At 33.7% G+C, this 26,259-nt stretch overlaps 1 protein-coding gene across 1 annotated transcript in view; it reads right to left on the bottom strand.

Moving 5' to 3' along the window:
• The window catches only part of Med13l (mediator complex subunit 13-like), a gene marked incomplete at its 5' end in the record, with an annotated part of 280,811 nt that overhangs the window by 228,378 nt on the left and 26,174 nt on the right, over positions 1-26,259 (bottom strand). The window contains 1 exon segment of the mRNA XM_005396553.2: positions 16,171-16,408. Coding sequence (XP_005396610.1) covers positions 16,171-16,408 — 238 coding nt within the window.

Raw genomic sequence — 26,259 nt, 5'->3', positions numbered from 1 at the left:
AGACCATCTTATTTAAAAATGTTAACCCACCTATTTGGCCCCACAAGACTACTATTCAAATATGTATCCTAACATTTTCAGGGAAACTTTGAAGGATGAGGTTTCACTGGAGATTGAACCCAGGGCCTTTTCTCTGAGCTACATCCTCAGCACTGTATTCAATTAGGAGACAGATTTTTGCTAATTTCTCAATTGCCCAGGCTGGGTTTGAATTTGCAGTCCTCCTGCTTCAGCCTCCTAGAGTGCTGGGATTACAGGCATACACCACTATAGCCAGCTCACATCACTTTTAATTTTATAAAGTATCATTAAAATTCCAAGGATATCATTATATATGCATAAATTGAAATACTAACAGGTTAATTCCTTTCTTTTGAAGGGGTGGTTAACAATTTTTATTTTTGCTTTAGTTACACACAATCATCTAGTATACTGGGTGTGATCTTTGTGCTTTTCCTATACTACAAATATGACAGTATAAATAATCATCAGCACTTCTTTTGTTCAAAGACCTTCTGCAGAGGAAGCAAGTGAGAATCTTCCCAGGTAAAACTGCACAAGCTAAGAAAAAAAACTTTCAGAACATCTGACCTAGTGAATAGAGAGAGATGGAAAGGAAGAAAAACTATTTATGAACGGTATCCCAGCCATTCTGGTGTAAGACTCAGGTTAGAACTCTTCCTTGAGGCATTTTAGTCTCCTTTTCATAATAAGGCCTCTTGCAATGTTAAAAAAAAAGAAAAAAGAAAAAGAAAGAAAAAATAGGCACTTGCAGACTCCTGCAATGCCAACAGTAATTTTCAACCAAACAACATTTATAACAAAAAACATGCTTTTTGTATCCAATATACCTTTAGCCTACCTATTGAGTTTCACAGTTCAGTATTCTGTATACTTTTCAGTGTCTTCCAGAAATCCAGTCTTCAGAAAACAGTTTTGTGCTTAATAGAAGAGTATTTTTTAATGACATTAAGACCAGACTTTGCTGGGCATGGTGATGTATGCCTGTAATCCCAGCACTCAGAGGCTGAGGGAGAAGGATCGCACTAAGTTTTAGACCAGCCTGGACTATACAGTGAGTTCAAGGCCAGCCTAGGAGTACACAGTGACTCTCTTTCAAAAAACCAAAAGACCAGACTTTTGAGAAAAGGATAAAAAAAGTTGTGAAAGGCTTTCAAACTTCAAATCTCTCCTACAAATAACTAAAAAGTTCTTTAATGGAGAACTTATCAAATACATTACCCAAAGCATTTAAGACTATAAAACAGTCTAATGCTAGTTTTTCCAAAGAACTGACCACAATGTATCTTAAATTTCCCACTTTCAGAAACTCAAAAGCCCAAAAAAGTATAAATTTAGACATTTTTCTTTATTGTAGAAGGAATAAAAATAAATTACACAATATATTTTAATTACATGTATTGTTTTTAAAGATCTAAATGAATTCATACCTTAAGAGTGTATAATGTAATTTGTACAAGAATGAAAAGTGTCAATGTGCAAAGTAAAAATAAAAGTCAATTTCTTTATACATCATTTTAATCAGACCAAAAAGTTTTGGAAGCAGATAAATGCTGCTAATAAAGAAATGGGCTTTAACACTGTTTTCCTATACATAATGACTCATTTTTAACTTATACCTAACTACAAAAACATGTAATTAGAAAAAATGAAATTAAAAGAGAGGTGAGTACTCATACACATGAAGAATTTGTTATGGTTTGTGCCCACATGTCCCCACAAAGCCTCATGCAGTCATGGGGGTGGGCTTCTAGAGTTTATGATCCATCCACAGTCTAATGCTGGGATTACAGGTGGGAGTGCTACACCCACCTAGGGGCTGATAGTTTGCATATGTAAGGGAGAGAAAGAGGCTGCTTGCCACCATTCCCCCTTTTGCTCTTGCTGCTTTTGCTATCTTCTGCCGCCAAGAACTGCCATGCGCCACCTTGCCTTGGAGCCAGCCAAGTATGGACTAAAACCTCCACAGACTGTGAGCTAAATAAACCTTTCCTTCCTTAATTCTGGGTGTCAGGTATTTTGTCTCAGCAACGAGAGAAAAGTAACCAAGACAGAATTAAATTTAAAATTAACTTATTAAGTACACATTTCTGCAACACTTAAAAAAAAAAAATCTAACTAGCATACTGTTGAAGGAAAGGCAGATACCTATTTTTACCAGTGTTCTAACACTAAAACTTTTTAGTGGGTAAACTAAAGCTAAATCTCATTTTCATTTATTTTATTATCCTTTAAGTGATCTTTAGACTTCTCTACAAAAAGGAATTATCAATATAAAGATTAATTCCCTCTCTACACTCATAACATAGGCTCAATTAACATCCTTAGCTATCCATCAAACCAAACTTTCAAAGCAGGCATTCATGTATACATATTAAATTTGTGTAACTTAAAATGTATAGCATTTTAAGGCAAAATTATTTTTGAAAGTAAAAAGTTAACACTAAAATTGAACCCCAGTTCTTCCTAGGAAATGGGAAACCCTTTTATGCTTAAGGTCTGAATCCCAGAAAGTCCTTATGAAGTGAAACTGCCAACTTACAGAATGAAACAGCAAAACTACTTGCACTAACTGTGTGGACTAAAGCTATATTAATTAACCTGGCTTGGTTAGTACCATTATAAACTGATTAACCTTTTCACAAAATATGCACCAAATAGTCATGGGATCAATTAAAGTCTCCGTAAAAGAGTAATCTGAAATACTGTTTCAATGAATACTTATTTCTTCCAACTCAAATGCCTTCTTTCTACACAGAGATTTCCATGAAAAAAACTATTATTTATATACTCAACTTCTAGATTCCAAATTCTCTTAGTAGGTCGTCAAAATTTTGGGTACAATATATAATTTGGGGCAAACTAAAAGACTATGTTATTCTATTATTTAAATAAGTGATTTGTTTGTCTGAAGACCCTCTAGTGTTCATCTAATTAACAGTCTTGATATTGCAAAACCTGTCCCATACCTCATAACTACTAAGTTCATCCCACGATAACAATAAATTTAATAAACACAGACAGTATAAAAACAAATCAGTATAACCTTAAACTTTTCCCTGTAAGTCATTCAAGTATCAGAAAGAATAAATCTAAAACTACTTCCTACTGTAAGATAGATCATCAAGCATCTAGCATCATACCTAGATATAAGTAAGCTATAAATATTTGATTATTGTCTGGTTCCTACTTTTCAAAATGTAACTCTTTCAAACCATCACTCATTCCTATTTTATTGCTATGACAAAATCAGATACAAAAAGCACAAATAAAAATTTTCTTACAAAAAAACAAATGTGGAAAGATGAATTTATCATGGCATGCAGCATGAATGTGTAGTAATCCCTGTTAATCAAATAGTCTTGCTAATTCTGTATATAAAATATTAATAAAACATTCAAAAATACTCTGGCCAATTGATAATTAAGATAACAACATAATAACCTTCAAGAGATTAGATCATAATCCTTACTTAAAATAATATGAAACAATTTTAAATTTTCATTCTAAAATCCTTTGAGGAGCAAAGGCCTAGATATTATAATCATCCTTCCAAAACCGAAGGCAGAAAATAATCAGTTTTAAGAGACTACTCTTTTCAAACATCAAATACCTACACGATTTCATTAAGACTATATAACAATCCTAGCTGATTACTTCCATGTAGCAAATACCAAGTTCAGTGTTGGACTGGCAATTTATTTTTAAAACTACAGAACATAAAAATAAGGAACTGAAAAACAAAATCATGTCATAGTCTATTCAATATGCAATTTTTTAAAATGCATTGAGAAAATCTTTCAAATGTGATCACATCCTTATTCCTATGTAATCCAGAATACTGACTGGGAAGACCTACAGTGGTGCTAGGCTGATCAACTGTAGCACATCTTCTAATGTACTTACTAATCTATTAATTTATTGAACAAATGTGTGCCACATTACAACTGATGCTAGAATTACAATGATGGTAGAAGTCAGATAATGAGCCCCTATACCAATGGTGGCAAACCTATGGCACACATGCCACAGCAGTCTATTTATTATCACTGAAAGCTCTGAAAGGTTCACCTCATCACTGCCCTTTACAGTTTTTGATCTATAAGGAGCATCTTACTCAAAAATCCTCAAAAACTCCCAACTGCCTACAAAGTCAAAACAACTCAGCTTAGAGTTCACCTAAGAGTCAAAATAGTATTTTCAGTCATTTTCCCATCTTTAACCTTTCCCCAATAGACATTCTAAAACTCATGTGCAAGTGTACACCTGTGCTTGCTCTGACATCGCCACATCCAAATTCTATTCACCCTTTAAGTTTTACCTCAAAAATTATCTCTTCATCAAAGTTCTGCCTCTTTCCTCGTAGCTCTCATAATATTATATGACCCCATTAAGATACATTACTTTCTCCCCTTTAGCAGTGTTAAGTCTCAACTTCTGAAATGCAAAAATGTTTCTAATTCATATCTGTATTCTGCATAGACCCTAACACAATTTAGGTTCTATAAATAAATAGTCGGGCTGGGGATTTAGCTCAGCAGCAAAGCACGTGCCTGGCAAGCGCAAGGTTGTGAGTTCGGTTCCCGGTACCAGAGAAAAACCAAAAAAATAAATAAATAAATAAATAGTCAATAAGCTGTGGTAATTCTAAATACAAGAGCTCATTAACCAATGGCAACATTTTATAAAATTCAATGCTTTTAAAGCACTCTCTCATAAATTGTCTGATAATTACTATTATATAACACTGCAACTTTGTGTAGACAATGAAAGCTGAATCAGCACTTCTCCTGGGTGTCTCATAAAAGTGTTTTTGTCCCCTAAGTATCCTTTAGCACGCTGCTCCAACCATACAGGGATCACGTAAATATCAGCGTGTATGCAGATTAACGACTGATATTGTTTTAAGTCATTTAACCTTTTTAACTGGAAAATGACATATGCTTACTAGGGATGGGAAGCATGTGTATTAAATCTGTTTGAGGGGTCTGGCTGAGATCCAGTTAATGAAGCCCTTCCTGTAGCAATAGGGATAATTGCCCTAGCCACCTTTGCTACTCAAATCAAGAGCCCTTCTTTTTGTTATACTATTCACAAAACCTGTAAGTAGTATGGCAAACGTTTCATAATAGAAACCACTATTAACAAATGCCACTTCCTCCCTAAACAATCAGAATTGCAGGTAATTCATCCAAGGAGACCAAGGCAGGCACTCTTTCCATTTTAAGTATGTACCACGCTACTTTTAACTTTGTATTGTAAAGTCAGTGACAGAAATTCAAATGAGAATATCTACATTTTTCAAATAACATGCTTTCTCATAAATAGCAAACACCAGTCTTGGAAGATGGCTCAGAGGCACAGCACCTGTCTGGCAAGTGCAAGGTCCTGAGTTCAATTTCTGGTACCAAAAAGAAAAAAAAATAAAATAAATAAACGGCAAAACAGCTTACATTTAAAGAAGTTCAAAATTATCTGTGAAAGATAAAATAATCTTAAACTTGAGGTTTATACTTCCCTTAGTCAAGCAGTCATTTCACAAATATTTAATTATTTATTACTTCACAACTGGTGCCTTCAAGATTGGCAAAAAGTCTCACATCCCCAAAGACTAGCAAAGTTAGAAATGAATCTAATTTTTAAAAGACACATATTTTACATATGGCATTACATTAAATAGGGAAAGAGGTTACTACTGACAGATTTGAACATCCTAACCTTCATTTTACCAGTATACACAGAACCTTTTTTAACACAAAGGCACCTCATCTTTATCCAATTTTTATCTTACTCTTTTTTTCATCAAGTCAGTTCTGCTACACGATCAACTACAAACTGTAGGGTATTATTCTACCATAATACCCAGGCAACCAGCTCATATTCAGTTACACTATCACAGCATTTAAAAAAGAAAAAAGAACTAATTGTATGATCATGTGGATATTGTAGAAGCCCTTTAGTTCAATCCTAGATGGGCCTCCAGAGGATAAAGAGTATTCTGTTGAACTGGCTGCCAAATCACAATATGAAAGAGCGAGGATCAAAACAAGACCCAATTACACAAAGAGCACACTGACCAATGTCAGATTTACAAGAAATAGGTAAGTGACCCAGTGTTTGTGAAAATTGTTCAAAAATATTTACACAAATGAAGCTTTGAAGAAAATCATCTCACACTTTCTCATCATGATATTCAATGAGAATCTCTTTAGGTAGCATCAGGACAATAGCTCAGTCATGAAATACTTAAAGCAACAGAGGCCAATTTCATGATTCTCTACTACTTAGAACAAGTAGCTATACTTTTTTCATCTTTTTGATGGGGGCATATTTATGTGTTATTTCTGTAATTAAGACTTTTTAAAGAAATTTTAAATTTTTAACCTATAATGATATTCATGGCTAACTTTCATTTACTTTAGCACCATAAAACACAATTAAATGGAAACTGCATTTAAATATTTTTTCTGAAAATGACTGACAGAAAGTTCAGCTTAGGTATCTGTAAATTAGTTTAGTGTACGTACATCAAACAGGCCCAGAGACCCTGCTGCAGTAAAAGGAAGCTCAGTAACTATCTACCTCTTTAACCATCAGTTACCTCTTTCTTTTGCTGTGTATCTCTGATTTTTCAATATTGGGTGCATAAAAATAGATATATTAAAAGAAAAGAGAAGGAAAAAGACCTCTAATGACAGTAAGTATGTAATTCTTACTTTTTAATGACCTCAATAGACTTATAAAAGCAGGTCCTAATTCTTATGAAGTCTAAATATTCAAATGTGCTGTATTTATATCACATTTTAAGTATTTAATTTATTTTATTTCTACCACCTCTATTATCAATCTAGCATGTGCTACTTCAGATGATCTAGACTAAATGTATGAGGTGATGCTAACTGGATCAACATTTGCCAAGTGTCATAGAAATCATTTAGAATGAAAAAAGATAAATCCTTTCAAGAATTATGCAAGCCAGTGTTTTTCTGTCAATGAGAAATATATTAGATTTTAAGTTTTAACAGTTATGTGGGTTTTAATTAAATTGGTCAGGTGAAGTTAATATGGGATAATCATATAGTTTGTTATGCACATCATCCTAGTAGATAATGATTTCAATTTTAAAAGGCACAAAATATAGGTTTGGGCTCCACTGCTACTAGTGACATGACTTACGATGGACTTCTAAACTTCAGTTTTGCTAAATTCAAGATAAAAATGGAAAAGGACTCTCATTTGTGATGATATACAAGATCCGTTCTCCTTTCTTCCTCCCTAAGAAAGCCCCAGTTTTTATCTTAAGGACTTTTTATTTCATCTCCTACATAAACCCTAGTGCCATTTGAATATGTCAGCAGCAACTTTAACTATAAAACAAAATGTGTTGTTCTCTATTCAGTAGTACCTCGGTTCCTGAACTTAATTCTTTCCACACTTCTGGTCAAAAACCAAGTTAGAGGAGAACTGAATCAAATTCAATGCTTATGTTTAATGTTGACCTTATGGGGAAATTTGATTCAGTTCTCATCCAGCTTGGTTTTTGACCAGAATCATGCAAAGAATTAAGTTTGTGGACTGAGGTACTACTGTATATGTAACTTCATCTCTGTATCCCATTCAAATTTAATGTTCAAACACATAACTTTTTCAGTAATCATTTAAGCCTGTAATTCACACTAAATTTTTCCTCCAGTTTTCCACATTCCAATTCTTACATCAGTCTCCCTGAACAAGAAATCAAACAATGAAATTATTTTAATGGACAAAGAAATCTTTAACTGTATCACCTTAATGTATGACAACCTCATCTGAATCTTAAAAGTTTTCTATTAAAAGACAAGCCTTTAAAATACAATACATACACATGAGGGATCGGGGAAGCAGTATCACATACAGGTATCCTTAAAACTGCTAGAATATTTATTATCAGTCACAACGGATTCATCAAAATTACTTACATTTAAATAAACTAATATCCAGTTTAGTATTAGGTCAATCTTAAATGTGTCGTAATAGTGACTCAAATAACTCATTAAAGGGGATTTTAGTCGTTTATAAAAATACAGAACTTTATACCTATGCAAACACTTTACCCTGCAATGCCTGTACATACCAATACCTAAATCCAACCCTCCCATCCCAATCAACTAATCAGATATAACTTTTCCCTAAAGCAACAATATTTATAATTTTTACCAATTGTTTAATTTTCATATCATTAGAGCAAAAGCCCTTTCCTTACATGCTTTTTCACTTCAATCTCTGGATAAATGTCTTATTTTTTATTTAAAATAAAAAAACTAATTACATGGTCCAGTAAGTTGCCTGTGGTGACATATCGATTTTATTTACATTAAAAAGTTAAGACTTCAGCTTGTTTTCTCAGTTTCAAGCACATATAACTTAATAAATCTAATTCATCAGCTCTTTTTCTATTCCCTATAAAAAGATCTCTGAAGTTATTATAGTCTTACCATAATTTTACAACATAAATTTATTACTATAGTCTTAATAATTATATTCTTAAAAAATAAAGTCCAACATTTAAATATGTATGCACTAGATTTAGAGATAATCATTATACAATGAAAATTATTACTGTCTTATTGATTTGTATAACTAATTCAGAATAAAACACAGGAATAACAGAACAATAAAATAATTATTAAAAGAAATCAGAAAATCTGTATTAAGATTTGAATAAATTAGAATCCAATAAAATCAAGGTAGATTTTCCTAACAAACTACTTAGAACTAGCTATCATTTACCTCTGGATATATACTTCATCTTGCAAGTGTTGTTTCTCACCAAATACCAATGTATTTTCTCTATTTTTATCCACAAAATAATAGATATGAAAGGTAAAGTAAAACTTACTTTTGGCACACTGTGTAAATAATCTCAAAAATTGTGAAACAAATGTTAATACATAAAACACTACAAATCTACAATGCTACAGAACCCATGTAATAAGACCACCAGAATTCTATACTTAACAAATAAATACAATAATGTAAAAAATCAGCAATTCAGAGATTAATTTCAGTGATTCAAAATTTACCACCACTAATGAAAAAGAGATATGAAAGTAAGAAAAAAATTAGGGATCAAATCTTCTCCTTGAAAGAAATTTCCAAACTGAATATCTTACTTATAAATAATTCATTCCTATCAATTTTATAAGTATAAAAGGCCATTACTTTCCCAGACAGCTTTTTTTCATTTCAATTGATAATAAACCCATTTATAATACTGATCAAAAGTATTTGATTTTATTTAGTCCAAGATAATCAGAAGTCAAAAAGCAACTGAAGGTTCATATGTTCTTAAATTATATACTACTACTATACTCCAATGGTTTTAGAAAATTCAACGTCACCACTTTCTGTGACATTTCTTAAGGGCTATTAATTTTCTGGTGCTGGCATTTGCTATCATAATTTGCCTTTGCCAAAGCTTCAGTGACTTTCTTCCCTTATCCTGACCTCCTCTCTGACTTAAGAACACAGCCTAGTCTTCATTTGATCTCTTGACAGCTTTTATAAAAGCATATAGTTAAGGAAGTTTTCTATTGACTTAAGTAGGCTCAAAATGAGGCTCATTTGAAGAAAAGGATATTCACACAGTCTCAAAATTTCACCTCAAATCTACTTAATAATCACAGAAAGCAAGAATGCCTTTGCACTGGAGAAATCCAGCAGACACTACCTTGATCAAGTGATCAAACTTAGTGCCATCAAAATTGGGAGAAACTGACGAGCTGTTCCCCTGATGTTATGCACGCCATGGGAAGTACACAGCATTACCTACTCAATGTTCTGGCCAAAAATGCTTAAGTTGGTTCTCATCGTGAGGAAGCAGCTAAACAATTTCAAAGTAAAGAAACTGTGTAAGGCTGAAAGAAACTGTCAATGAGTCCTTGACTGATCAATATTGCATGTCTCTATCTGTTTTCATGAGAACCACTTTGAAGATATCAATATGTAATACAACAAGCATTGTTAATTTCCTACCACTTTATTTGTAACTGTGTATTGTCTGTACTGTTCTTTTGCTATTTTGTCAAAGGCTGTCTGTTAATGTTTTCCTCGTTTTATTTTTAGAATAAAAAAAAAAAAACCTACCAAAGCAAGGTTAGAAAGAGCCTAGTCATATTCAAAAAAAAAAAAAAAAAATTGCATAAGGCAACTGAACTTCTCCCTACTAATAACATAAAGGAGCGCAGGAAAAAAAGGAAAGCTTGGAAGTCTGTCTTGGAAGAGCCTAAAGACAGGAAACATTTATATGGAATGTGTTATTCTAACTAGATCTTGGCTCAAAGAGAGGAAAAGCTATAAAAGGTATTATTCGGAAAACTACAGAAATTTAGATACGAACTGAGTATTAGACATTCCAATTATAACAACATTAAATTTAAGAATGATAATAGTTTTATGGTTATATAAGAAAATATCCCAATTCTCATAGGATTTACAAGCTGAAGTATTTAAGGTCAAGGATTTGCAATGTCTGAAAATTACCTTCAAATGGTTTATTGGGGGATATATACATATATAAAAACATTTTTTAAAATAAAGACATGAGAGAGATAAAGGAGGCTGGTTCTTCCTTTGGTATATCTAAGCAAGAGTTACAACATGCCACCATGTGGAATATAGATTATAATCTACACAGACTCTCACACTAACCAACTGGCTCCCCCTTCCCTTTTCTCAGCCTTCCGTCACTATCCCCTTTATTCTTCCAAAAGCTTCCAATCAGTTCAACATTATAAACAAATAGTATGAGTGTTTTAAATTATGTTATACTGGTCCACTGTCAGAAAGTCAGATCCACTTTTCCTAGCTCTCCAACACCTAACACTGTTTTTACAGTGACCCACAAATCCTGACATAGGTGGCAGCACTCTTAAAAAACAGAAATAAGCAGTAATTATGTCTCTTAATAACATGACAAAGGGTAGGAACTGCCATTCTGCCTCTACCCTCACAATAAAGCCAATTCTTAAAACTTCTGACACTCATACTACGACAATCATTTTTAGAGGTGTATAACCAAAATTGTTATGATACACATTCGTCTACCTGCAATAATCAAAAGGAAAAGGGATAACACACTATTAAATTTTAAAATTATAGGCAGTGAATATTTAGTGCTAAGATTTTTTTCTGCAGAACATAAAAGAAAATTAAATATTTCTACTCTCTTGGGAATTAGAATCAGAAATAAAAATGTCTCATCGCTTTTAAATGATATGTACATATTATACATTAACCTTCTGCAGGTGCAATACTATGCTATGTTAAAACCACATAAAATAGGTCTCATTCATTGATTAAACAAACATTCTTAAGTACACACCAGGTTGTACCTGATACTTTTGCATTAGAGGTTCTTAAAGCTTTGAGACAATCTCTAGTCCCTTGAGGTTTGCGCTTTCTCTTCATGCGATTCTGGAATTTCGAGGTCCTTTCACTAATGGGCAGTGAAATGACCAGAAGACTGTGTTTCTAAGATGATTTTGTTTGCTAGATTAGAAGTCAATTTAACATACTGTTTTAATCTCTAAAATCCAATTGAAAAATATGGAAAATAATTTCATCAAGCTAAAAAGAGCAAAAGTATACACAATAAAATAAAACTGCCAAAGACTCATTATAAAGTTTACTATATAATCATTAGTATTTTCTAAATTAATCTGTATCCTGAACTAAGTGTTTAAATTCATAATCCAATTTAGAATAATTTATTACAATATTACAGTTTTCCTGTTTATATTTATCTTATATATTACTGCTAAATTCATCTTATTATAGCTCTTTCCTTATCAGAAATTTATAATAATGCCTCAAAAATCTATCAAAGAAGACCAAATTCCTCACCCTAGCACTTTCTACTCTGTATTAGAATTACAGATTATTTAGCAACCTCCCCAAGGACTCAAGCTTTTTAGGGATGAAAATCCATTTTATATATTCAGCTCTAATTACAGCTGCTGCCAAATATTAGAGACTGAATGAATGCAGAAACCAAGAAGGCTGTCTGTCCTTAGCTCTAGAGTTCACAGTGTTCCTGTTACAAGTTTACAGAACACTGATGATACTGATGCCCTGAAATTAAATGCCTGTTTGGAAAGCAGTTACTCTACCATACTTCTCTTGTGTTCTCACAGTGTTCCCAGCATACACACATTCGTGTCTTGTGTTCACCTTTTTCTAGAGTATAGACTTATCAAGGATAGAGATTCCATCAGATCCCTGTAACCGAACCCACATACGTGGCCACTGCTTTGACAGGGTTACGGGCAGAAGACAGCAACGTTATCTATAGGAATGTCATACCCTAATGTACTAACCTCTTCCTAATGCTATGAAGGTTTGTCAGGAAAGTCCAGATAAATTCAATATGAGCAGGGGTTATCTTCACTACTCTAACATTTTATTATTCCCAGTTATTCTACCCAAACATTAAAACTAGGATAATTACTTCAACCTATACATACACTTTAAAAATTATTATTTCACAGACACCAGCAAGCATTAAATGTTACACAAAACAGAATCAAGTGGTTTAAATAATGGCGAAATCCTTTTATTTTTTATGTATGAGTTAACTCTGTCATCACAGTAGTTAACAGCAACAATTATAATTACAAATAAACTGCTACATGCACTGCTCTAAATACTCTGTGAGCTTTAGGTTCATAACTCAATTTAGTGAGTGAAGTGAGATAGTAGTAAGTTCGAAAACTCAACCAAAGACACAGCAATTAAGTGACCATGTAGGAATTCAAACACAAGCAATCCAGAGCACAGGCCCAAAACTACTACACCATACAATGTTGCAACAATTTCCCCAAGAAGTGTCCAAAACATGTTTATCCAAATGACAGGGATAGACAATAAATGCATTACTGTCTCACACTATTTCACAGATATTTCAAGCATTCTCTAAAACTATAATATGAAACTAACATGTATATCCTGTAGGATCTTTTTTTTATTAATGTATTAAGGTTATCACAATAGGTGAACAATGTATGTATTTTATATAAATGTCTTTTTTGAGACAGGGGCTCTCTATGTATTCCAGGGTGGCCTTGAACTCACTATGTAGCCCAACCTAGCCCTAAACTCAGAAAGACCCTCTTGACTCAGCTTCCCAAGGGCTGAGATTAAAGGTGTACACTACATCAGCTATATTTTTAATTTTTATTTTTATTAATACATGTTTGCAGTATATGATTACATTCATCTTGGGAAACTGGCAAATGTACATAACAGAAGTTAATTCTTTTCATGTTCCCTTACCCCCATTCTCCACTGGATTATTATTTTATGAGGTACTTTATACATTTAAATACAAGGCAGAGCTGAGCATGGTGGCTCACACCTGTAATCTCAACACTGCGGGAGAGTGAAGCAGAAGGATCACAAGTTCCAGCCCGAACCTGGCAACTTAACAAGACTCTGTCTCGAAATAAAAAAGGACTGTGGATGTAGCTCTACGCGAAGGTCCTAGGTTCAATCCCTAGTACTGCTATTAAGTAAATTAAACACTGTGTTTATCTCTAGAGTGTGCGAAAAAGATTCTGCTAAAATTTATTTTACCCAAATGAAATGACTCAAATATATTAAAGAACAAATTCCTAAATATTCTCAATTTCTATGACTACCAACTAAAATACTCCCTTTGCACTTTGTTTTTTAATGATTGCTATATGATAGTCCAACTTACTTGAAATAAAGTTACTATATACCACTCATTTTTCAAATTGTTTCACGTATTTCCTAATACTAGGCTAAGTTATACATTACCCTTCCCAGGCAGGCGCTTGTGCCACTGAGCTATATCCTTGGCCCACATTACCCTTTCCAACCAATTTTACATACAAAAATGGGCTCTCCATATGATTATATCTAATAACTTCCTCAAAATTCAACATATTAAAGGGAAGAGACTCATTCAACACTGACAGATGTTCTATCACTACAATAATCTCCAGGTGGCACATAAAGGATAAACAATTTACACAGTTTTCAAACTCAAAAGAAAAAAGAATAAAAAGCAATCATTCTCATGGGAAAATATTCACAACATATTAATAAATGAAAAAACTGAGTTACAAACCAACATGGTGTCAATTATTTATACATAAACATATCGAGTACTCACACTGTTTCAGACTTTAGTATTTTTTTTCTTCTCTATATTTTGTGGTTCTATGTTTTCCTAACTTTGTAGCTAAGAAATTTAAGTAGTATACACCTTTTTGTTAACTCAGTAACTAAGCCAATTAGAAATAACAATAATGTCTAACTTCAGTGATCATTTGCTGGTATAGTTAAATAACATTACACATCAATTAAGTAAGTATAATTAACAGGATTTGGTTTCCTCATCACTACAAAATGATTGTGCTGCTACTATAAAAATGTTCAGAGGGCTTAATGGCCCAAGCCTGTAATTCCAGCACTCAGGAGGCTGAGGCAAGAGGATTGCTGTGAGTTTGTGGCCAGCCTGGGCTACAAAGTGAGTTCAAGACCAGCCTGAACTGCACAGTGAAACCTTGCCTTTAAAAAAAAAAAAAAAAAGTTAAAACACGAGAGAATCAATATGAAATAGAGAAATGGAAGATGAGAGTCAGAAAAAAATCAAAAAATACATAAGAAAAAAAATAAAGGCTGTATTTCTCTACATGTGAAAAAAAAACTTTAAGCCAATGGATATTTTCACATTTAAATCAACAAACAGATATGTTATAAGTATCTTCCAGAAAGTATCTCAATTTTAAAAGTCTGGTAAATGAAATCTAGAGGTTCTAACAACTTTACCTGACTTAGCAAGTAACTACATGAATAAGCTTTGAGATGAAAATTAAGTCTTGATATTTTCTGAGTAACCAGCTAAATATGCAATCTCAACTAGAAAGAGCTTTGATATTTAGAAAGCAAACACTCTAAAAAATAATCAGGCCAAAGATTTGAGTTAAACGGACCAGAAAGTAAACAGTGTAGCTTTACATTAATCCACTGTGGTTTACCGCCTCCTAGCTGTTGTAGCAGGAGACATCACGGATTTAAAAATGGCTGCCAAAAGAAGTTAGGAAAGTGTCAAAAAGTTGGCAGGAAATCCAGCAGGCAAATTTAGAACCTTTAGAACAAACCCACAGATACATGCTACAGTTAGTTAGATTTATTCCTTCCTTTAAAAAATAGTAACAACCACTAACAAAACATTTCAAATACTACCCAAACGTTTTCAACCACAAATTTAAAAAATACAGAGTAGTACAGAGATAAAAGTGGGCTCTGGGAAATGAAGTCAAAAGCAGTAACACTTTAAAGATCAGAATTAGTCTTGATTTAGAAAATTTCCACAGAATATTAGATAGAAGCCACTGGGATTGGGGTAAAAACTTTTACCAGAAACAAAAACTAATGATAAATTTTCCCTGGTTATAAACCTATAAAAAGCAGCTTAAAATAATGAAACTCTTACATTAATTCAAAGTTTCCAGATATCGGATGCTATCTGAAGTTAAAATTAGTCAATACTTGAGCCAGTATTTCCTGCAGTCACTGAATTACATAAAATGCAGGAAAAAAGAAAGGAAAAATCTGCTAAGATCCTTTATAATAATCAGACCAGATCTTTTATAATACTCTTTCTCCAAATGCTCTCTAAGATCATCTCATAATTTTGTCCAAAATGTCTAGCACTAAGTTCTCGTATTACTTTTCAGCCTCCATCAAAAATTCAGCTGGCAATGAACCACAACAGCCACAGTCCAAGAAAAAATAATTCTGTTCATTTCACTGCCCTGCTAATTACTCACAATACATTATTATTTAAAAACAGTGGATTCTTAGCCTTGTTTCCTCCCCAACACACCCAGGGGATACAATACTTTCCTTTACAATAGCAGTTTCACAAGGTTCTAATTTTCAGCAAGACTGGGAAAAGAAAAGAGAAATTTGAGAAAAAAGTAGAGGTTGGAGGAAGTACAGTGAAAGTTTTTTTCCTTTTTTCTGATATATCCTTTACTAAACATTTTGGAATCTTTCTGTTAAGCAAATCTTAATTGCTTCAAACTTTACCACTTTTCCAAAAAATAAAATACAAATAGTTTTTAAAAACATCCTTACCCTGCAGTTCGTGATGTATTACACCCCCAAGATTGGGTTCGTCTCCCCACCAGAATATCCATAACTCTTTGCAATCTGGTTTGACATCTCGACGCCATACACACAGCAGGTTGGCTTGCAGACAGCGGATGAAACTTAACAGGATTGGATCATCTTGGGCTGGGGCTGAAATTATGGGTCCACAGTCCCCATGCCCTCCAAAATTGTACCTACGCCATTTGATTCCTGTGAGTTCAGCCTGGAAAAAGAAAAGAAATTTTTTTTTTTATTTTACTTTTTTACTAACAGACCACAAAAAGAAAACTTTCCACAGAGAAAAACAAGCTTGCTAAGATAACTATTTACACTAAGCTTCACATCACAAAATTTTTCCCAATGAAGGATATATGCCACCACTTCCTGAAGGAGGGCAAGTTAAGGTTTCTATGTTCTTCTTTATATTAAATTCCAAAATAAAATTATTTGCTGTTGAATCTATTTACTCCAACATTTAATGTAAATATAAAAAATACTTTCTACCTTATCCCTTACTTAACTCATAAATTATATTCAGAAACCAGATAGTTTAAAAATAAGTGTACACAAGTTGGGCATTCCTAATCTAAAATCCGAAGTCCAAAACTCTCCCAATTAGGGATGTCAGCCAGAAAGTCTATGCAAATATTAGAAGATCAGAAGAAAAGAAAAAAAGTTCCAAAACCTCAAATATTTCTGGTCCCAAGCTTTTCAGATAAGGGATACTCAACCTATGGAAGTAAAACAATTTCTTTCAAATGGTATCTTCGATTTCTTCCCATTTAGAAGCTACATTTTAAAAATCTTTTGAATCAGGAAAGCTGTTAGCATGCGGTATCACGGTACTTCATCATGAATGCCAAAAGGCTATTTAGGAAGAAGCTGCTAACAAAACTGACGCAGTTATCAGCAATTTATCCATGTTACTTAACATGCAGCACACAGGAAAGCGTTGCTTCTATAACAATTCCCTAATGTAGTTTGGTCTTTTGTTTTTTAAACACATTTTAAAACATGGGACTTTAAACAAGCACAGAACAGAAACTGTAACTTTGTTCCATTACACACATTTACATTTTAAGATTTCTTAAAGATTAGATTTAAAGGAAGTAATTTCAAAGATATCTCAACACAAAAAAAGCTAAATTCCTTAAGTAGCTATAAACTGTAACTGTGTTCTCAAAACTGAGAGTAGACGGATTCACAACTTAATTCCGTATCCAACAGCCCACATGTCCCTGGCATTCAATCCTTACTCATTAAGCTACTCCCCCGCAAAGGCAATCATTTTGTCAACAAATTCTTTTTCAAAAAACAAATACCACTAGGTAGAAAAATAGCCATATAGTCTACTAGAATAAGTGAAACAAGTTTAAAGCACTAATAATCACTATAATGATCATATTTAAGCAGCAAAAAATAGTTTCTTCAATCCAAATTAAAAAGCTTTAATATCCAACACAATACTGCCTGAAATTCAGCTACGGTCCTTTATATCTATGATAGGGAAATCTAATCTAAACATTTTTCATAAAAGCATCATTTAGGCTTTCTGGTATAAGCCACCTGATTTCCTCTGAATATGAAAGTACTACATTACTGGTGTGAAAAAGGTTCTATAGCTGAAGGTGTAGCTCAGTGGCAGAGCACCTGCCTGACATGTATGAGGCCCCAAGTTCAACCCCCAGCACATACACATGCACATGCACCTGCACACACACACACTCACATACATAAACATACATACATATTCAGCTCTCAAAAATACACCAGAAAGTTATTAGTACCATATTTTATGTTGTTTTTCTGTACATACATATTTTTTAAAATTGAAATCAGTACTCACTTTAGCAGCACATATACTAAAATTGAAATCATACTGATTTTATATCCTGCTTTTCTATTCGCTGTAAGTTTTGTACATTTCTAAGTATGCTTCAAAAACAATATTCAATGTTTGCATAATATTCTATTAACTGTTTGGAGAAAATAATTTAACCAGCCTGTAACAACTAGACCACTTCTTTCCTCCACCATTATAATTATTAGAACTGAAGGCTGGGGATATAGCTCAGCGGCACAAGCACCTGCCCACAAATGCAAGGTCCTGAGTTCGATTCCTGATACCAAAAACAAAAAACAAACAAAAATAATTATTAGAACTGATGAACAACCTGGAACAGTCTTATCTTCCTGATTATTTCCTTAAGAGAGACTGCTTAATATAAAACTAGCAGTCAAGGAACAGTATTTCAAGATTCATAATAACTCCTATCTCACTGCTTATCAATTTGGTGGTCCCTTCAATATAAACAATCTCCTCCCAAACTGTATCTTTTAAAATAGCTGCCAATTAGCCAGGCGTGGTGGCACATGCTAGGGAGGCTGGGGGTGGAAGATCGCTACAAGTTTGAGGCCAGCCTGGGCTATACAATGAGTCCAAGGCCAACCTGAACCACATAGCAAGATCCTGTCTCAAAAACAAAAAAACAAAACAACAAAAAAACCCTGCCAATTTAATAGAAGAGTATATCCTTGCGCTAATTTACAGTTCTTCTTCCACCTGAAGGAAATTATTATCACATACCTGATCAGGGCATAATTTGACTACAGCCTTCCTGGGTTTAAATCCCAGTTCTTTACACACTAGCTGTATGTATGCTAGCACTTAGCAAGTTATACAGCCTCTGATCAAGTTGTCAGACTTGCAAAATTAGGATAACAGTGCTTACTCACAGAGTTGCTGACTAAATGAGTTAGTATATGGTCAGCTCTCTCTATCTGTGGTTTCAGCATCCCTAAATTCAACCAATCACAGATAGATAATACTAAGGAAAAAGCCAAGGCTGTATTCAACATGCACATTTTTTGTCATTATTCTCTAAATAATATACTATCACACCTATTCATATTGCTTTAGTTATAAGTAGTCTAGAGATGAACTAAAGTATACAATGGGAAGTACACAGACTATATACAAATGCTGTGTTTATACAAAGGATTAAGCATCCACAGACTTCAGATACTGAGTAATTACTATATATATATATATATATGTAAAGCTCTTTGGACAGTGTCTGGCACATGTAAAAACATAAATGATATCATTATCATACTAATAGAAGTACTACTATTCTTTAACTTGTTCATACCTCTGTCCACTTATCAAATTCCTTTTTTCTTCAAATAAAAACAATGTCTATTTTAATCAGAAGGCCTAACATTAATTTTTAAATAAATATCAAAAGAAACCAAATAAAAAGAATAAAAGGGAGTAACTGAAATCAGACAAGCTAAGTACAAGACTTATTATCACCTAAAAAAAAAAGTGTTCTGTGCCGAACAATTTAGGTCAGAGGAGGAAAGAGAAGAGGGGAATAAAAATAAAACCATACATGTGAACCATTAATGATGACATCAGCCATATTTAAAGAGTTAGAAAATTAAGATACATCAGAGATTTAAACATCAAATGCATCAATGCAAGAAAATCTATGCACAGTAATTTACTCACAAGAACACTTTCACCAGTAACATCCAGCACAGTTCAGCAGACAAAACATTTGGCTTTGCTTCAGAATGGTTTCCTAACCCTGGCACTTCCACTACTCACATCAGTACTTCTGTGCTCTCAGAGGCAAGGGCTGACACTACCACCTGCTCTATGTTCTTTACAAAGTTATTCTGGAAAGTGCTGTATCACAAAAGCAAGTGACATAACAGCAGAACTACCAAAATTTGGTAAATAAGTCAGCCCAAAGAACTGAAAAATGTTCAATTGTTTTTAAAACAATTTATTTCCTTTAAAGCTAGAATTAAATATTATACTAAGCACCACTGGAAAACATCACAATACAATACCAAACAAGCTTAATAAAAAGATAACAAAATTACAAGTAGAAAATGGATATTTGAAGATCTAGATTTAAATTTTGAATTAATCCTTGATAAAAGGAAGAATAACATTACTGAAATTGTCCAAGAAAAAATTTCTATCATGGGTGTGTATCTAATTATATTAAAATGTCTTCATATACAATCATGTTTATAGTTTAAAACCATTCCAAGCTCTGCTGTCCAAATTTCTCATAAATGTGTATCTCCAAAACACAAAAATCTTTATCTAATGGTTTAAAATATTTTGAAGCAAACCTGTGAATCTATTTCTAGATTCAAATTATCATAAAAATGCAATTATTTGTGTCAAAAAGATGAACAAATGCATAATTATATTTGTTTACAAATACATGGTTTTAAGGTGGAAATCAGTGTGGAGATTCCTCAAAAAACTAGAAGTAGATGTTCCATTAGACTCAACTATTCCCCTTCCTGATATCCTCCTGAAAGAATTAAAAGCATCATATCACAGTGATATATGCACATCCATGTTTATAGCAGCAGTTTGTAATAACTAAATTTTAGAAATAGCCCAAGTGCCCATCAACTGCTGAATGCATAAAAGAAACTGTGGTGTTTTTATGTAGAATAGAGTATTACTCTACCATAAAGAATGATAAACTTGAGACATTTCTAGATAAACGGATGCACTTTGAGACCATACTCTTAAGTGAAATAAATCAGACACACGAGTACAAATACCGCACTGTTTCTCTAATACAAGAAACCAAAAGTGCAAGTAAGAACCAAGATGTATAATAGATACTGTGAAACAGGAAGAAAATGTTCAAATGGAAAGGGAATCTAGGGAAGCAGGAGAGGGAAAGGAAGGAAGGGAAAAGAAAAACAAAATGAGAAAAGAAGAAAAAATAGGAACAAAGCTTTTGTAAATAAGAAGGAGAAGGAGGAGGGAGGGTAGGGGAATGTGGAAAAAAAAGAATAAAGTTATGTACAGGTACAAATTCCCTATGATGAATGTGATCATTATGTACACCTACAATGTACCAATAAACTTAATTTAAAAATTACATGGTTTTAAAAATACTGCATAGAATCAGAAAGATGAAATTAGCTGGGTGTGGTGGTACATGCCTGTAATTCCAGAACTTGGGAGCCTGAGACTACAGGATCTCAAGTTGGAGGCCAGCCTGGGTTATACAGTAGTGTCTTGAAGACCAGCTTTGAACTACATAGCAAAACTCTATCTCAAAAAAAAAAAAAAAAAGAAAGAAAGAAAGAAAAAGACACACACACACAAAAGATGAAATTAAAATATACCAGGAACAAACATAGTATGTTCGTATGTATAATAATACACCATCAATACAACAACTCAGGCCTACTAAGATTTACATATGTGATTTCTAATATTAGGCACTATACTAGGGTCTTCACACAGAATCTTTAGTCTTCCCAACCAAACAGCTAAAGAAATCAAGACCTGAAAAGGTCAAATAATTCTCCTGTAGCCATAAAAATGGCAATGGCACATACCATATAACTGGTTTAAACCACAACTGAATTTAAAACATAAATTCTTTCCATTCTGCCATACTGCTTAATAGGACCACTGGTAAAAATTAGCCCTCGAGGATTATAAAATAGTACAAAGAAACTGTCATCAACTCAATTTAGCAATGACTAGAGCTCATAGCCATACTTTCTAATTTAAGAAAGTTCATGAATCTTTCTTTAGTCTTCCTGAGGTATTAAAAAAACTAGAATGAGTGCCCACATGCTAGCCCAGGAACATAACAGATTTATTTCTCTCAGATAATTCTAAATCTTCGTTTACACGTTATCACTATAAGACAGTATCTACACAACCTGGTTCTTAGAGGGTATGTACAGACAAACCAAGAAAATAACTATTCCAATAGCAAGAGAGGCTAGAGGAAAGCTTGCTCAGAAATGGCTAGCATCTCCTATACAGGCAGTCAAAATTCTCTAAAAATTGAACTGAAGGCCACTACAGTCAGTTCAGAATGGTTCTAATTAAACAGATTACAAAAAAATCAAGGTACATTCACTTCCTAACAACATAAATGTGATTTAAAGAAAATTTATACTGTTTCTTAATGCCCTGCTCTTTAGGTACAATACATAGCAAAGAAAGTTATCAGCTTATAAATTCTCCCAATAGAAAACGATTTATTTAGTGACCAATCGCAACTAGATACCTCAGGACCAACAAAATAAACACTTCCAAGAAATAAAACTATGTTCACACATCAAGAAACAGAATAAAATTAACAGACGTACTAGTAAAAATGAACCCAGAATGTCATATCATGGAAAAGAACACAGGCTACAGATCAGAAGATACAGGTTCTAGGCCTGGTTTTTCAACAATTTACCTACATGATGTTAGGAAATCTACTCCACCTCAGGGTGCCTCAGCTTCAGGAGCTGTAAAGTGATAGGGCTGACCTACATACTATAAATGAGTTCAAGTCTCCTGGCCCAACCTAATTACATCCCACTCACAAAGGCAACTTGTAAATGAGAGGGAACCCTTACTAGATATCTTAAAATGAGAAGAGCCACCAGAAGAAATTGAGAATTGTAAGAACAACTGAAAGAAAATGTCCTCAAACTGTAGTACCATTATAGTTAACATCAATCCTGGGTAGGGCTCTAGGATGGTGTGCAGAAAAGACATTATGATCATTTGCAGCTAACAAAAACGCCCTAGGAAATTCCAAATCTGCCTAACCTCACCTCCTTCTGTGATAGGATAACTGCTTCAAAAGATCAAGGAACCAGTAAACATACTCAGTCACCTCTTGACTGGAATCACAGGAAGGGAAAAAAGTGTCACATATAATGGAAAACATCTGTTAAAACATAACTAATCTACTCAAGGTAAAGATGGCAGAGTAAACATACACATCTGCTTTTGCTCTCTCTTAAATCCCTCTAAAACATCAGTGAAAAAGTTTCTTTTTTTGTTGTTTTTTAATTATAAAATCATAATAGTATGTAGAACACAAGAGGAAATAGCATCAAATTTTAAAAGCTAAGCAGCAGATGCTCAAGAAGTAAAAAAAAAATGTGTGATACCTAAGAAAATAGAATACTAGGCATAGAGAAAGTAGAAATACATTCGAACTGACACAGTTCCCCTCAGCCTCAGGAATTTTAGATATATTTTACCTTTGGTAGTAGAGCTGAAAGGCAGTGTAATAAGGAGATAAGGCAAACTGGTTAAAGCCTGTTTAGCAGGTACTGAGATGCTCAGGTACCTCCCAGTGAGATGTGCAGAACTGAGCTGCTATGCCTTCTCCATCCCACCAAATAATTGAAGAGCATTCTCTGGAGACAAGAAAACAAAAGGTATGTGGACTTGGAAGGGAGGTGGGGGAGACTGAAAGCAAGGAACCATAGTGAAAACAGAGGATTAGGTGAACATGCAGAGAATGGAAGGCAAGAACCATCTTTTCCCCGCACTGCCCTCTAAACACCTAGAACGCTAGTAGGCGACCCTTCAACATGTAGAAAATAGCCTGAAAAATTCTTCTGTGGGAAATTTTAACAGCTACAGAGAAAGACTTCAAAATACTCACATCATCTTCAAATAAAATGCACAGAAAACAAACCTACTTCACATCCTCAGAACTTAATCAACCATCCCTAAACATTATCAAGAACTACTAAATAATTGATGAAAACCACTGAGCAAATACAGAGACAAAAACAAGTAGAAGTGACGTAGATGAAAAGACTACATTGAGAGAATAAACTTCTGAAACACCAATCATTAACACTTCGACATTTTTTTAAAAAGCACAACCATTAAAACAAGAACAAGATACTATGCCAGAAAAACAATCAAATAAAAGCTCTGAAAAAGTTTTACGTAATGACACCAAAAATTATAAAACTTAGTAAAATGTGTGTAAGATAAACTTAGGAAATCTTCCAGAAAATAAAGCAAATCAATAGATATCAAAGTTGGGGGCAGGGGTATTAAATTAGAGGATAACCCAGAAAGCTAAAATCTGAAAGTAAGCTTCCTCAGAGGCCTGGGGCTACAACTCTGTGGTAGAGCACTTGCCCAGCATGCGCAAGGCCCTGGATTTTATCCCTAACATGCACAATGCCCCCCTAAAAAAAGCTCTCAGAAGAGAAAATGCAGAAAATGATGAGGAAATGGCCTAAAAAATAATTCATGATAACTGTCCAGGAAAAAAAGAATTTGAATTTATAGACTGAAAGAGCTCTCTGGATACCCAAAACAACTTACTAAGATAATCAGAGAAAGTATGTCATTGTCAGCTTTTAGCACATGGCAGACAGAAGATTCTCCCAGTTTCTATATAGTAAAGAGGTCACATACAGAAAGTATCAGGAATATTTTTTGCCCCACCAGAACGATTTCTCATTTCTCAATGGCAATTCCAAAATCAAAAAGGCAAAGGTACAACTCCAAAATCCTGATGTATATTTCTAAATATGGTAAACATGGCAGTCTATACTAGTAAATACTGTACAGAAGTAAAACAAACACAACTTTGCTGGGCATGGTGGTACATGCCTGTAATTCCAGTACTTGGGAGGCTGAGGCAGGAGGATCAGCATGTGTTCAAGGCCAGCCTGGGCCACATCATGAGTTCAAGGCCACCCTCAACTACACAGTGAGACGTTGTCTCAAAAGTAAATAAATAAAGTACATACCAATAAATAAATACAACTATAAACATACACGTTCTCAAAAACAACAGAAGCAGAGGGGATAAATGAAGTAAGAAATTATAAGATTTGAGAAAAAGAACCAATAGGGAGGGAGCAAAAGAAACCCTTAGATTACAATGACTGATGATGATTCCTGGTTATCAAGTATGCACCACTTCAGATTTTAACAGGTCAGATAGCTCCAGGAAAGACTCTTATAGGAGAATAAATACTTGACATAACTGAGAGTCTTAAAAGAATCTTGGACAATAGGCAGAAAGTTTGCAAATAAGTTGGTAAAAATATACAGAAAATGAAATGTCTAGGGAAAAAAACATAATTACTACCTTCAAGTGACAGAAAAGGAAAGGCAATCAGAGTTTGGTACATTAGACGGCTCAGCCATGTATTAACACGATCAAAATGTTAACAGTAAATACTAATCTAATCAAATCTACAATTTAATTATTTTGGCAAAGCAGATGAAAAAGGTGTATTTGCTTTGTAAGAAGCTGATAGAATAAGCTAAATCCTCACCTTCAAAGTGCCATTCACTTCCAAGATCTAGAATTAAAAACCTAAAAGTAACAGTTAGCTTAGTATTTAGAAACATTTAAGTAAGAATCAAAGAACCAAGATAACAAAAGAAGGTGAATGTGTCGGCCTCTGAAGGTCTGTCTAGGAGAAGAGAGTCTAATTCTTATAAACCTTGCAAATTATTTGACTCTTTAACTATTTAACTATGTAAAAGTTTAACGGGGGGGGGGGGTATGAAATTTAAACAAAATTAAAATGCAGTAAAAATCTATTTAATGTAAAATTACTAATAAATTAAGAATTCATATACATCGTTTTACAAACTTACTCTTGACAATTCCTATGCTTAAGAACAATTTAGTGCCCCATAAATTGTGTGGCAAAAGCCAAAAGGTTATTTATCATGTGATAAAATAACAGTGTTGTTGTTGCTATCTGTTTCCCTTCTCTATTGTGCTAATAAAACTTCAGCTGGACAGAGATACACTTCCAGCTGCACGCTCCATCCCATCTGGTGCTGTTCACACTCTACAGAGCTGCACTGCTGGCCAGGGATGCTCTCTGCAGTGTGCTTGCACATCTGACCAGTTATTTCATGAGCAATGCAATGTCATATTCCTCCATTCAATTAGACTTGGACATAAAAATGCTTTCTAACGTGTGTAATATATATATAATTCATATCCTTTTTCCTAAAGTGTAATTTTATTTTTACCCCCTCAGTTTGCCAACATTAATGCCAAAAATGAAGATAGAGAGGCAAAGTTGTTTAGCACAGTATGAGTGAAAAGGTTTGAGGTTTTCTTTGACAGTAAGTTTAACACAACATGAAGCTGCTAATTTAAAAAGTTGGCATATTAAGCAGGTTAATGAAAGTATAATATCTAGATCCTATATAACAGATCTAGCTCATCCAGTCACTAGTCACTACTGCTTTCAACTCGTAGCTCCACGCCTTGAGAGAAA

This window comes from Chinchilla lanigera, unplaced genomic scaffold (genome assembly GCF_000276665.1).
Source record: "Chinchilla lanigera isolate Chin_1 unplaced genomic scaffold, ChiLan1.0 scaffold00054, whole genome shotgun sequence".
Lineage (NCBI taxonomy): Eukaryota > Metazoa > Chordata > Mammalia > Rodentia > Chinchillidae > Chinchilla > Chinchilla lanigera.
Note: the sequence above shows the minus strand (reverse complement) of the source record. Positions and strands in the feature narration are given on the sequence as shown.